At 55.1% G+C, this 12,736-nt stretch overlaps 1 protein-coding gene across 1 annotated transcript; it reads left to right on the top strand.

The window, feature by feature from the left end:
- Nucleotides 1-6,493: 6,493 nt before the first annotated feature.
- On the top strand, nucleotides 6,494-12,536 carry RAP1GAP2 (RAP1 GTPase activating protein 2; the record flags this gene model as incomplete). The annotated part of the gene is made up of 9 exons (XM_010152859.1): nucleotides 6,494-6,529; nucleotides 7,213-7,257; nucleotides 7,799-7,831; nucleotides 8,162-8,371; nucleotides 8,915-9,018; nucleotides 9,577-9,655; nucleotides 10,385-10,438; nucleotides 11,605-11,688; nucleotides 12,436-12,536. Coding segments are annotated over 9 exons (746 nt in total), but the record flags the coding sequence as incomplete, so codon positions are not given.
- Between the last annotated feature and the right edge of the window lie 200 nt (nucleotides 12,537-12,736).

Here is a 12,736-nt window from a genome sequence, read left to right as displayed (position 1 = left end):
AGGTTCAGTGATTCTGTGATTCGAGAAGGGTGCAGGATCCTGGTGCTGTTAGCCTTCTCATAACCCTCCCTGGCTGCTGCTGGGGACCGTTTGCTGTGACGGACACAACTCTTCCCCTCCCCTCTGCCTGTGCCAGGCTGGCTCTGTGGTGCTCTGTCCCTCCTGCAGTTTTCCCAAACCCAGCTGGAGAAGGTCACGAGCGACCTGGTCAGACCTGGAAGCTGGTCCTGCTTGAGCCGAGGTTGACTGGGCACCCCACAGCTCCCAGTTACCTCATTCAGTCTCAAGTGAGCGGGGAGGGCACAGGCCTGTGCCAAGCAGGGCAATGCAGAGAGCTGGGGTGGTGACCTGGGGCAAAGCTTCGGAGCGAATTTGGCAGGAGAAGTCAATCTGTGATATGGAAATGAATGGGAAAACAGGGTAATATGCAACTCAGATTCACCAAAAATAGCTTCCGTCAGAGTAAGCTGAGACTTTTCTGCGATAGCAGAGTTTCCAGACAGGCAAATGTAGCTCTTCTCCCGAGGCTGCTGCGGAGAGCTCAGTGTGCTGCCTCTGGGAAATTACTCATCCAGCTGGAGAAGGTTAGATGGATGTGAGGATTACAAGGGGGCTGAGAACCTGGTTAAATGGTTGTTAAGAGCAAGTGGGCTTGGAAATAGAGTACGGAGTTGGAGGAGTTTATTAGTGGAGCTTCTGGCGATTTGGCTTACTCAGGGCTTTGTGTATGACCTGGGTGCACAAAGCAGACGGAGCTGACACCGTTCACTGGTGACATGAGCTGTGGCACCTCTTTGGGCTGCAGAGGAGGAGCGGGGTGGTCTTGGGGAGAATTGAGGCCTGGAGTGATGGGAGGTGCCTACCAGAAGAGCCTGGCAGCAGGGGGGATGTTGTCCTGTGGCCACTGTGGGAAATGGGGGGAGAGGAGGGACCCCGCCTGCGGGGTGTCCCCGGGGATGTGCCGGGTGCGGGAGGCACTGGTGTGCCGGCAGCAGAGCGTACTTCCTAGTCCTCATGCCAGCAGTGTTCCTTGGGCTGGAGCCTGAGGGAGGGGAAGCCAAAGCTCCTGCACTCTTTTCCAGCCTCAGAGGACAAGAAGGATGGTGATGTGCAGCCCTGCCAGGGGCACGGAGGGGTTGCACCTCGTGGGTGCTGCTCCATCCCCCAGCGGGATGTCTGGTGCCCACCTTCCTGTGCGCTGCTGGGGAGGTGGCGAGTGTCCACGTTTCTCATGTTGGCCATCTCAGGCGAGTGCCACAGCTCCTCCACAGCCCCGGCCTGCCTGCCCTGCCCCTGACTGCGGAAGGAAACCAGCTGTCAGTGCCATTTGGTTTGCCTTGCAGAAGGGCAGTCAATTGCTCGGTAACACGTCACTGGAGTTCGGGTAGGACTTTCTGTGACCATGAGCACTGCAGCCCCGCAGCGTCCCTGGGGCTTGTCCTGCTGCTGTGCTCCCTCATGCCTTCCCAGGCGTCACAGCAGCACCTGCGTCCGGAGAGGTTCTGCCTTTGCCCTTGTCATGTTTTAAATGGAAATTGTGCCTTTTAATGAGCCTCCGAGCCAAGCAGACCGAGCCCACCTGTCCAGAGGTGGTCCTGGTGCTGGGGTCTGCTCCCTGTCCGGGTGCTGCTGCAGGGGGGGTTATGGGTCCCCACCCCAGCTGCAGGCGGGGGGGGTATGTCTGCTCCTTGGCTGGAGCTGGGGTGATGTGGGGCAGTGGGAGATTGGGCTATTCAGAGGCGTTTAAACTTCAGTTCAAGGCTTCCCTCAGCATGAGAAACTTGGCATGGAAACCTATGGAAAGCCTGATGTGGAAAAAGCATGTAGATGCTACTGCATATGCTTCAAGTAATGTAAGCTCCCCAAAAGCAAACGCTGAGGTCTTTTGATTTTGTGCGTCTCAAAGATGGCTGTGTCTTCTTGCATCACAAGCTGCAACGGGCCCCTCTCGCTGTGGCTTCTGTGGCTGGGGGAGAGGCTGGAAATGGCTTTGGCTGAGGACATGGGTCTCCACGGGCAGGGCTGGAGGCTGCCTGTTTCACTCCTGGTTCTTCGTCTGTATAATTACATAATTAAAGCAATTAAAAGGTGATTACTGACTTGTTCTACTTTACAGCAGGATTAAAGGGCTACAGAATCTTTTGCAGATGGCTCAGGTTGTCTCTTGGAAAAGCGAGGCAGAGCTGGGACCCCGCGGCATGTGCTCCCTCCCTCCATCCCTCATTCCGCGTGGCGCTGAGGATGGCAGAGCCTCCGCGGTCGTGGTTGCCCATGCTTTGCCAGGCACCTGGAGCTCCAGAGGTGCCAAACAGAAATAAATGTGTATGGTCTTCAGGCCAGGGGCTCTCTGTGGGCCACTGGGTTCGTTTGTGTGTCTGCTTGCTTGAAGCATCCCGGTGCCCTTGCTGCCACTTTGGGATCAGCTGCCATTGGCTCTTGAAAGGCAGGGGCTGGGTATGTGTTTGCCGACATTTAAGAAATGGAACTGGAGATGCCCGGGAGAGGAGATGTCAGGCATTAAGGAGCCATCAGGTTCAGGAAGGGAAACCTGGGTGACTTGTGGTTGGGAGCCAGAGACCTGGTCTTTCTGGAGGTACTGGCTTGGTCCCCAGTCAGCACTGGGGATGCCAGGCGGTCGCTCAGCGCTGGTGTAACAGAGCCTGTGATGGAATGCTGCGCAGTGTGAGTGCATTGAGTTGGTATCCTCAGTGCTCTTCCCTGCTCTTCCCTGCTCTTGGTAGACTTTAAGGTGCTTCCCAGAGGTCTGTGTAAGACTTAGTGTCATGGAGAGGGACAGGGGGTAGGTATGGGTGTTGGGAGCAGGGATAGGAACAAGTCTGTGGCAACTGGTACTGTCAGGCATTGGAAGAGGCTGCCCAGGGAAGTGGTGGAGTCACCATCCCTGGAGGTGTTCAAGGTGAAGACATGGTCTAGTGGGTCTGGTAGTGTTGGGTTGATGGTTGGACTGGATGATCTTATAGGTCTTTTCCAACCTTAGTGATTCTGTGATTCTGTGACCTGAGACTGCCCGTGCTCTGTCACAACTGTGCAGGTGTTTTGGCCGAAGCAGTCGTGTCCTGCCTCCTCCCCAGGTGGTGTTGGGATGGGACAGCCCTGTTGGTGCTGGTGCGCCTGCAGCTTCTGGGTCAGTGGGCTGGGTTGTCCTGAGCTGACTCTGGGAGCGTGTGCAGTTGGGATTTGTTCAGCTCCTTTGCAAGTGCTATGGCTTTTTTGTGCATACAGATTTCCAGCTGAAGAGTTGGATTTTCTGCCTCCTGCCTAGCACCCAGCTCCTTCTGCAGCTCTCCCAGGTGAGCGTCCCGCCAAGGGGCACAGTGCATCCTGCTGTGGGGCCATGCATCCCAGTGTGGGGCCGTGCATCCTCCCACAGGGCTGTTGTGCATCCCAGCAGGCGCCTGGCAGTCCCCTTCCAACTCTTGCCCGCTTCCTGCCCCACCTGTTTTGGGCACTTTGCCTCCCAGGGGAGCCACCCTTTGAAATAACAAAGCAGCTCTGGCGTGGAGAAACATTAACGAAGGGAGGTGTCGGGGCTGGGAAGGGATGACCGGGCTGGCACCCAGCCGCTCTCACCGGGTGCCCACGAGGAAGTCTGGTTGCGGCAGAGCTGTGGCGGTGTGGCTGCTGTGGGGAGATGGTGCTGGGAAGGTGATGGATTTCTTACGGGGCCTGCTGGTAGGTGCTCACTGACCCGCTGGGGAGGGCTGCTGGGCAGAGCTCTGCCCCACGGGGCTCCACTCTTGGTGGTTCCCACCAGGTGCAGGGTTTTTTTTCTGGGTGTCATTTTCTTCAGAAACCTTCAAAGTAGGCACTTAGAGGCTTTGCGGCAGCTTCTGCTCCGAGCGCTCCTGTCTGCAGGTACCTGCTCCCTGAACTCGCCCCGGGGGTGCTGCAGCGGTGGAACAGACATCGTGTGCTCCAGCAGCTCAGCTTCTGAGTTGGTGCTTTGCCTGGTGCTGACGGAGAGGAATGAAGGACTTTTCCGAGCTGAAGCGCTGGGATGTGCCTGTCCATCCCTTCTCGCCCTGCCAGTGTAGCATGCTCACTGGGATGTGAGCAGGAAAGGAATAGCAACTGTGCCATTTCGGCTTGAGCATTTTGCATTTCGAGGTCGTTAGGACAAGCGATGGAGCAGGTTTGTCCTGCGGAAGGTGCCAGGGGAAAGGGCTGTCCGCTCGGGGGTTGCCTTTGGTCGCCTTTATAAAGCAGATGCAGGTTTAGTTTGGAGCGGGCGGTCTCGTGGACCCGAGCGGGTGTGCAGCCTTTCCTGCCGGCTGGGCCCACGGCAGGTGACACGCCGCACGTCACAAAGCTGTAGTTGTCTTCGCTGGAATTACCAAAATACTTGTGGCCTGGTAAAGTTGGCTTTAGGTGTGCATAAATCCCGGAAGGGTACAGACTGCTGTCTGCTTTAGGAGCGCATTTTCTGCGGGAACTTGCTTTAGCAGGTGGATCCGGTGCTGCTCTGCGGGCTGGTTCTCTGGTTCTGGCTGCTGGCAGAGCGGGACCTGGGGTGTAGCATGCTCACTGCAGAGAGCATTTGTCCGTTGCAGAGAGCTGAAGATAAGCTGGAATCCAAACCAAGCTCAAAATACGGAAAAGCCTTCTTAAAGTGCTTCCAGCTTTGGGCACAGAGCTCTTCTGAGCCCAGCGTTCGTTTTTCCTCCCATAGGTGCATTAGGTAGAAACGAGGCATAGTCTGAAGCTACAAACACAGCCAGGGCTGCTCCTGAGCCTGGCAGTCCCTGCTCGTGCTAGCACCTCTCCTCCCATCCCGCTGCTGTCACCGAGGGCCGGCACTGCTGCTCGCGCCATAAAACTAACCTTTGCTTGGCACGTTTATTCAGAGAAAAGCCTCGGAGAGATTTCCTTTTGGTGTTGTCTGATTTTCGTTTCTTCATCTTCTCCTTTGTTTTTTTCTCTCTTTTTTTGCCTTTTTTGAAATGCAGTCTGTTGTAAGAGCTCCCTAAGAATCACCCTCCTGTGCCTTTCTCCTTGGTATCGTGACACCTTCTGCCACAAATCTCACATCCCTTGCACGCAGAAACATTCCTGATAGCTGTCAGGATCAGACCTGCTGATCCCGCTTCCTGGTGGGACTGGGACAGTCGGGGACAGAGGCCACAGCCCTCGATCCAGGGAGTGGCGTGCTCAGGCAGCAGGATGAGCTCCCTGGCTCCAGGTTTGGGCTGCTCTCCAGAGGAACCACACAGGATTTTTAATCGGAGCCCGGGGCTCGCTAATCTCTTTAGTTGGCTTGGCAAGTAGGCCATTAACCCTGCGCAGGACAGCCCAGCCCCGCCGGCAGCGGCATCGCCGCTGTTTCGGCAGCTGGTGAAACGCAGAGCTCAGGGCTTGCGCCGTGCAAGGTAAGGAGCCGGGGAGGGCTGCTCTAGGTGTCTCCGATGCCAGAGTGTTCATTTGCTTTTTTGGATCGATCAGTCTGGGGCAGTTTCCTTTCAGAATTAAATTTTTTGGTGCTGGTTTGTGTGCACAGCCCTCTCCTGCCAGGGGCCCTGCAAAGCAGCAGCAGGACAGCGGGGGCACCCATCCTGGACGCACCCATCCCTCTGCCCGCAGCAGGTTGGCTCTGCCCCACATCCTCAGCAGTCTCCACACCCATGGCCCAGCCATGTGCCCCACGGTGCTTGGCAGCCATCTGGGTTTCCTCCCTGCCTGACCTCCGCGATCTGGCGCTCGCGAGAGGCACATGGTGGAGCAGGGGCAGCGTGGCCACAGCGGTTGCTCACCTTCCCTCCCCTCCTTCCCAGCTCTCCCATGGCCGGCAGGGCAGGACTGCACCAGTGCTCTGCTTTCCCTTTTCTAGCTCCCTTTCCCACGGAGCTGGGAAGCATGGACTTAGAGACCTGCGAAAACACCCAGGGGACAAAAGGAACCCAAAGAGATGGTGCCAGCACTGCTGTGGGTAGAAGAAACGACTAAAGAGCCATTATCAGACCATACAGAGAGCAGGCTGGGGGGCTGTTGGGGGTGTCACTGGTGATGGGGACCTGCAGCAGCGATGTCGGAGCTCTCAGTCAGGTTGGACAGGTGCTGCCGTGGCTGGAGCCGTCTGCTTGTGAGCGGGGAGCGGGACAGGCATCACAGCATCACTTGGCTTGTCCTCTCATGGTTTTTTGGGAATGAAGTGCAGAGCCCGAGTTGTTACGGAGGTGGGGAGCCGCTGCTGCTCTCTGCTCCGCGTGTGCCCGCGGCAGTGGTAGGGGCACTTGGTGTGGAATGGCTACCAGCCCTGGGAGCCTGGGCTGGCTGCGGCGCTCCGTCCTTGCTGGGGTGTCTTGGAGACACATGCCGTCGGTTATAGAGAGATTCCCTTCCTCCTGTTCCTGCTGGGGGGCAGCTAGCATGCCTGTACGGGCGGGGGGGTCTGGTGTTCCTGCCTTGATGTGGCTTGGGCTGGCTCGCCTCGTGTCTGCTTTCATCGGACAGGAGATTTCCCTCTTTTCTCTTTCAGTCGGCAGAGTTCTTCGAAATGCTGGAAAAAATGCAGGTGAGCAGCAGCATGCCAGTAACACGGGATGTTCCCCACATGGCAGGGCTGTAAGGACAGAGATCCCACAGCCTCTCGTACAGTTAACAACCTTGTACGACCATAACGTTGTTTGAATTATTGCTGAGCTCCCCAGCGCTGCGTGAGCCTTCCCAACGGGGACACAGCGGGCGCTTCCCAGCTCGAGCCTTGCAGGAGGGAGCTGCACGGAAGCACCCCAGCGCGCCGGGGGGGAGAGCAGTGGTTCAGGCAGGGTCTTTCTCCGAGAAGTTTTGTTCTCCTCGCTCCGCAGGCAGGTGCTGCAAGGATTTTCTTTAGGAGCCCATCTCAGGGAAATTGAGATGAAGCTGGAGTGGGATGTGGGACTTCTTGTGCTTGGTGCTGTGCCAGCACCTTGGAAGCAATAGCCCCTGCCTTGTGTTTAGACGTTTTCAGCACGGTGTCGCTGTGTCTGCGTCTTGTCCTACAACATCCTCCTCACCCTTTTTTGCTGTGTTACCAGGGGGTCTGTCCTGGCATGCCAGCAGCTCTGCCCGGCTTGTCCCAGGTAGAAATGTAGAAACGTCCTTCCATGCCAGTCATGTCAGCGTGATTCCAATCAGTTGGCAAAATACCCTTGTGGTTTCATCTGTGGTGCTGAAAACCTCTTAATTATTTAATCTATTTGTTTTGTTCCAAAACAGGCACCAAAACTTGAAGAACAGAGGAGTGGAAGCCAAAAACATAAGGTTGGTTGAATTTTGTTTCTCGTGTGGATCTCTTCAAACATCCCCCGCCTTATCTCAGGGCTTTAATGCGTATTGTCAAAGACAGTCACTCAGAGGACTAAAAAGGATTTAAATGTTGTCTAAAAACAAGGCACTGATTGAATTGCAAAGATGAGGGAGTGGCGCCTGTAAATCCCTAATCCAGCTTTATGTCCAAACCTGTGCATTTCAGCAGCGAGCTCTGTAAAACGGTGGGGTTCCGCCGTAGGGCTGAGAAGCTTACACCGCAGAGACCGCTCTGGGGAAGGGCTTCTCCTGCTGCAGTGCTTTCCTGCAGACCCAGAGTGGGCAGGGGTCCCCGGGCCTGTGCCCATCGCCGTGTGCGGTGCGAGCATTGCTGTCCGTTACCGCCTGGTACTCAGAGCCAGGCAGGAGGACGGGAGGGAGCAGTGCATCCGGCGTCTGGAAGCGCTCCCTGGGTTGGATGTGCAAGGCTGTGGTCTTAAGGGGTGGCTGGTGGGGAACAGCTGGTCATACGCAGTGTTTTGCTTCCTTTTTCTAGGAAGACTACATCCCGTACCCCAGCATCGATGAGGTGGGTGCCCTGAACCGCCCTGAACGCCTTCCGGCAAATGCCTTTCCAAACGCGCTGATAACAGGGGAATCGGTGGTGATCATGTTTCTGAGAGGAGCTGCACAAAGCACGTTCCCCCTCCCCACCTTTGCAGCTGCTGCTTTTCCTCGGTAGCTCCTGCCCTCTCTAGGAGAGAGGGATGTTTTAGAGAGGGGCTAGGTCTGCCCCCCGCAGTGCCAGGGCTGGGTGCTGCTGTGGGAGGGGGCAGCAGGACATGGGCCGATGAGCCGCTGCATCCCGCATCCGCACCCCGGTCCTGTCTGACCCTGCAACAGGCACGTTTTTCTGCAGATCCTAGAGAAGGGCAGCCCGTACCCGCTGATCATCCTGCCCCAGTTTGGGGGATACTGGATCGAAGACCCGGAAAACCTTGGCACACCCACCTCATCTGACAGCAGCATCTGCGAGGAGGAGGAGGAGAACCTCAGCCCCAGCACCTACGGCTACAAGCTGGAGTGCAAAGGAGAGGCCAGAGCCTACAGGAAGCATTTCCTGGGGAAGGTGGGTGCCCCTGCCGCGGGGGACAAGCAGTTGGCTGACAATTACACACACCCCAAGAAAACAAAAAAAGAAATTCTAAAATTATGAGCAAAACAGGCCTATTTTGCAACTTGGCAGGCAGAGGAGAGGCCGGTGGGCGAACAGCCGTGGCAGCGATGGCCATGCACAGAGCCTTTGCCATGTCGGCCGTGGCCGGGAGGTGCTGGGAGGGTACGCTGGCTCAGCCTGTCCTGTCTGCGGGGACCTGGGGCTCGGCTGGCATCGAGGGCCCCGGGGTGGCAGCTGCCTGCCTGCCCTCTCTCTCACGGTCTTGTAATCCTCTTTCTCCCTCTGAACAAAGCTGAGAGCAGAGTGCTAAAGTCCATGGGTAGAGGGATTAAAGCCTGGCCCCCACGAGGAGGGGGTGCGAGTGTGTGTCCCCAAGGAGCGGGAGGGTGTTGGGATGGCATGTGAGTCCTCTGCTCCCGGCTGGAGTGTGGGGCAGCGTCTGTGCCATCGGCGAGCTGCCTCCCCCGCCGCTAACGAGCTGTTTTCTATTTTTAGGATCATTTAAATTTTTATTGTACAGCCAGCAGCCTGGGAAATCTGATCCTTTCCATTAAGTGTGAGGAGGCAGATGGCACAGAATATTTAAGGATTATACTCAGGTATGGAAAAAAAACCCCCTTTGTTTAGCAAAACATTTTCTCTCTGGGAGTCCCTTGCTTTTGTTTCTACTGTAAATGCTAGAGCTGGGCTGGCAGCATGCAGGCTGCCACACATGGCGGGGCTCAGGGTGCAACGGGAAGCTTCACATTCATCCTTTTACTGTTTCTGCACTGGGACTGCCCGACCCCCGATAATGAACGTGAGACTTTGATCTGGTGCTAAACCCACTGAAACTGAGTGTAAACCCCTCCGTGACACGGGATTATACCCATCACATCTATCGCCATCCCTCCGTAAGCTGACAAGACCCAGCGTGTCTGAACTGTTATGTCATTTCCCACCAAACTATGAATATTTTAAGAGCTGCAGAGATGACAAGAAAAAATGAGGCTTTGCTTACTAACCAGGCCCAACAAATTCTCCAGAATGTCATTTCCCAACAGCCGGCGGAGCATCGCTGCGTGCATGCTGCAGGGCTGGCAAGCGGGGGGGCTGCAGCCGGCATCTCTTTGCCTTAGACACTCCCTGATGTCTGCTCATTTCTTTTGCTTTGCTAGGTCCAAAGTAAAGACATTGCATGAAAGGATCCCGCTGGCAGGACTTAGCAAGCTCCCTACTATCCCCCAGATTGCAAAGGTAAAATGCCGGGCTGGGATACCTGCAGCAAAGCCTGTGCTGCTGAGCTTGGCACCTTGGGTGGCATTGGGTGGCACTGGGTGGCACTGGGCAGTGTTGGGTGGCATTGGGTGACACTGGGCAGTGTTGGGTGGCAGTGAACAGCACTGGGCAGTGTTGGGTGGCATTGGGTGGCACTGGGCAGTGGTGAGTGGCATTGGGCAGCATTGGTCTAGCGGAAGGTGTCCCTGCCCATGGCAAGGTGGTTAGAGCTAGATGATCTTTAAGGTCCCTTCCAACCCAAACCAGTCTGTGAACTGGCAGCATTGGGCAGCGCTGGGTGGCACTGAGCAGTGCTGGGCAGCACTAGGTGGCATTGGACAGCAGTACCTGGGCTCTCAGGTCCGGGGGTACTTGGCAGGTGGTGGTGTGCACTGACTATTGGTTTTTTTTTTTCTGATCCCAGGCAGGTCACTTGTTGATATCTGGGGCAAGAGGTGAGGAAGTGGCAGCACCTTTGACCCGTGGAGAGACCTGGGACTTGTCTTCCTGAATCATCAGTTGGGTACCAGCCAGGTCGCAGGGCACCCCGAAGAGAAGATATGAAGAGGGGAGCTCCTGCAATTGGAGCCTGGAGTTAGCTCCTTTTTTAGATATTCAGAGACTTGCCATAGAGTTTTGGCGGGACAGGGGTGTCTGCTCCGTGCACTCGGGGACCCGGCACTGACTGCTCTTTCCCCTTGCCCACAGGCATTCTGCGACGACGCCTCCGGGCTGAGGTTTAACCCAGTTCTGTACCCCAAGGTGAGGTATCTTACCCTAAGTTGCTTGTGTATTCAGCTGAGGAGGTCAGATAGGGTTAATTCTCCCCTTTTCTTCAAGATCCAGTGGTTACTCTGATACAGAGCATGGGTATTTGTACTGCATTGTTCTAGCTCTCTACCTTTGTACCTGTCTGCAAAGGGGATGTGAACAGTGCAGCGGTGGTGGGCCGTGCATGAACCCGGCAGACGGTTAGCTAACGTCTGTCTGGTGGCACGTGCATGCCACTGTCTTGTTCTGTCAGCTGGCCACCAAAGCCTGATAGCACTTCAGTACTGATCTGCCCTTGGGTCATGGGGGAGGAGGGAAAGGCGATGGTCTGTGCAGTGTAAAACCAACCTGGATCTTGGTTTGATGCCTTAAGGTTTGCTTGAAACCCGGTGAGACGGGTTGAGCCTGTGCTTGAGAAGCGCTGCTGGAAGAGATGCAGAGCCGGGTGGGTCACTGCAGGGGACGGAGTGTTTTATCCGGGTGGTAGTCCCCGCTGGTGATGTACCAGAACTGACTCCTCGTCCGCTCTGGAGTTGCTTCTCCTTGTGTGCGCTCTTGTGCTGCCATAGAGACCCGCTCCTGGGAAGGTACAAAGCAAATCCATCATTTACAAGTACCTTTTATGTGGAAGACCTTTTCTGTGGCAGGCACAGCAGTAAGTTATAAGGCAGTTCCACCACCCTTTGATGTAGCCAAGGTCAAACTGATTTTATTCATCCATCGTCATTATTGGTGTTGCAATCAAACCCTTATCTGGAAGTGTGAGAACAGCCAATGCCTAGTTGGGGAACAAAAGTGTCTCTGGCTCGGTCCCTGCAGAGCAGGGCTGGGACCGTGGAGCTGGGGTGCTGCAGGAACTGCTGTTATTAGCACCAAAGCACCCCAAACGTCACCCAGAAAAACCTGCGAGTGGCTGGGGCTCCCCGCAGCCCTCCACCGTGCCTGGGCACCGGAGCTGCAGCTCGTGCCCACCCGAAGCCGGTGGGCATCCAGGCGGACTGTTGAGAGCGGAGGCTGTAGGGACATGGATAAACAAACCCGGGGCTGCTGTTCAAAGTGTTTGGCCTGATTATGTGGAAATTTGGCTTTTGCCCCCCTTCCGCTCCCTTGGGTGTTGCACTACCAAATGAAATAATTTTTACTTTGATTCACTGCAGGCGTCCCAAATGATCGTGTCTTATGATGAACATGAGGTCAACAACACCTTCAAGTTTGGTGTGATCTATCAGAAGTTCAGGCAGGTGAGCAATCGCCGTCTCCTGCAGCACGCCCCTGCTTGCCATAGCTCTGCCTTTCGCAGGGGCGGGACCCCGAAGCTGAAATTCAGCCCTGCGCTTCATTCTGTCGCGTGCCACCCATGTCCTCACTAATGGCGCATTTCTTACTGCTCGGAGGTTTGCCTGATTCATTAAAAAACGATGTGACTGAAAAAATTCAATATGGAAATCAGCCAACAAGCTGCCGTAAGGAAAAGTGGATGTGAAAATGAATTCTAGCAGGCATGGTATTTTAATCTGATATAAGTTTAGACAGTGAAACAGTTACATTTGTCTTGGACTGTGGGCTATGAAGGCATGTGTTTGCTGAAAATGCTGTCAGTAGCCGAGGGACTCCGGTTGGGGAGTGCAGAGGCAGCTGCGTCGTATAACTCACCCAAGATTATTCTGACAGGCACTCTAATTATCTTTACATACTGCATTTTATTTTGGATTGAGTAACTCATGCAAGACCATAATTAAGGTCTCATTGTTTTGAAATGTAGCATGCAAGGGATGATTAAGACTTGGGTTTTCCACTGGGGAGTTCATCTGTGTTTGGGTATTCCTGGAACGTTATCCCAAGGTCCCTTGCTGTTGGTCAGAAACTGCTCTCAGCACCTTTGCCTGTGGGTGCCGTGGTGGCTGTGAGTGGGCCCACAGCTGGTGCCGGTGGCGGAGTGCGGTAGTGCCAGTGGGCAACCCTCAAAAGATGCGCCCTGTGTTCTGTAGACCCAAGAGGAAGAGTTGTTTGGCAATAATGAAGAGAGCACTGCCTTCAAGAACTTCTTAAGTTTTCTGGGAGACACCATAACACTCCAGGACTTCAAAGGGTAAGTTGAATAAAACGATGATTTTACAAATACATTTAACAAGAGACCATGTCATATATAAAAATATCTACTGTGTGAGAACAGAAGTCATCTCACTCATGAGCGGGATGTACAGAGCAGAAGCAAATATAGCTTTGGCTTGTTTTTCAAAGCTGGGGGAGTTTTCCAAAAAAAAATGGGAGCTGCCAAGAGAAAAAAAC

Source organism: Eurypyga helias, unplaced genomic scaffold (genome assembly GCF_000690775.1).
Source record: "Eurypyga helias isolate BGI_N326 unplaced genomic scaffold, ASM69077v1 scaffold35775, whole genome shotgun sequence".
NCBI classification, from domain to species: Eukaryota; Metazoa; Chordata; class Aves; order Eurypygiformes; family Eurypygidae; genus Eurypyga; species Eurypyga helias.
This window is presented reverse-complemented; position numbering and strand designations above follow the sequence as displayed.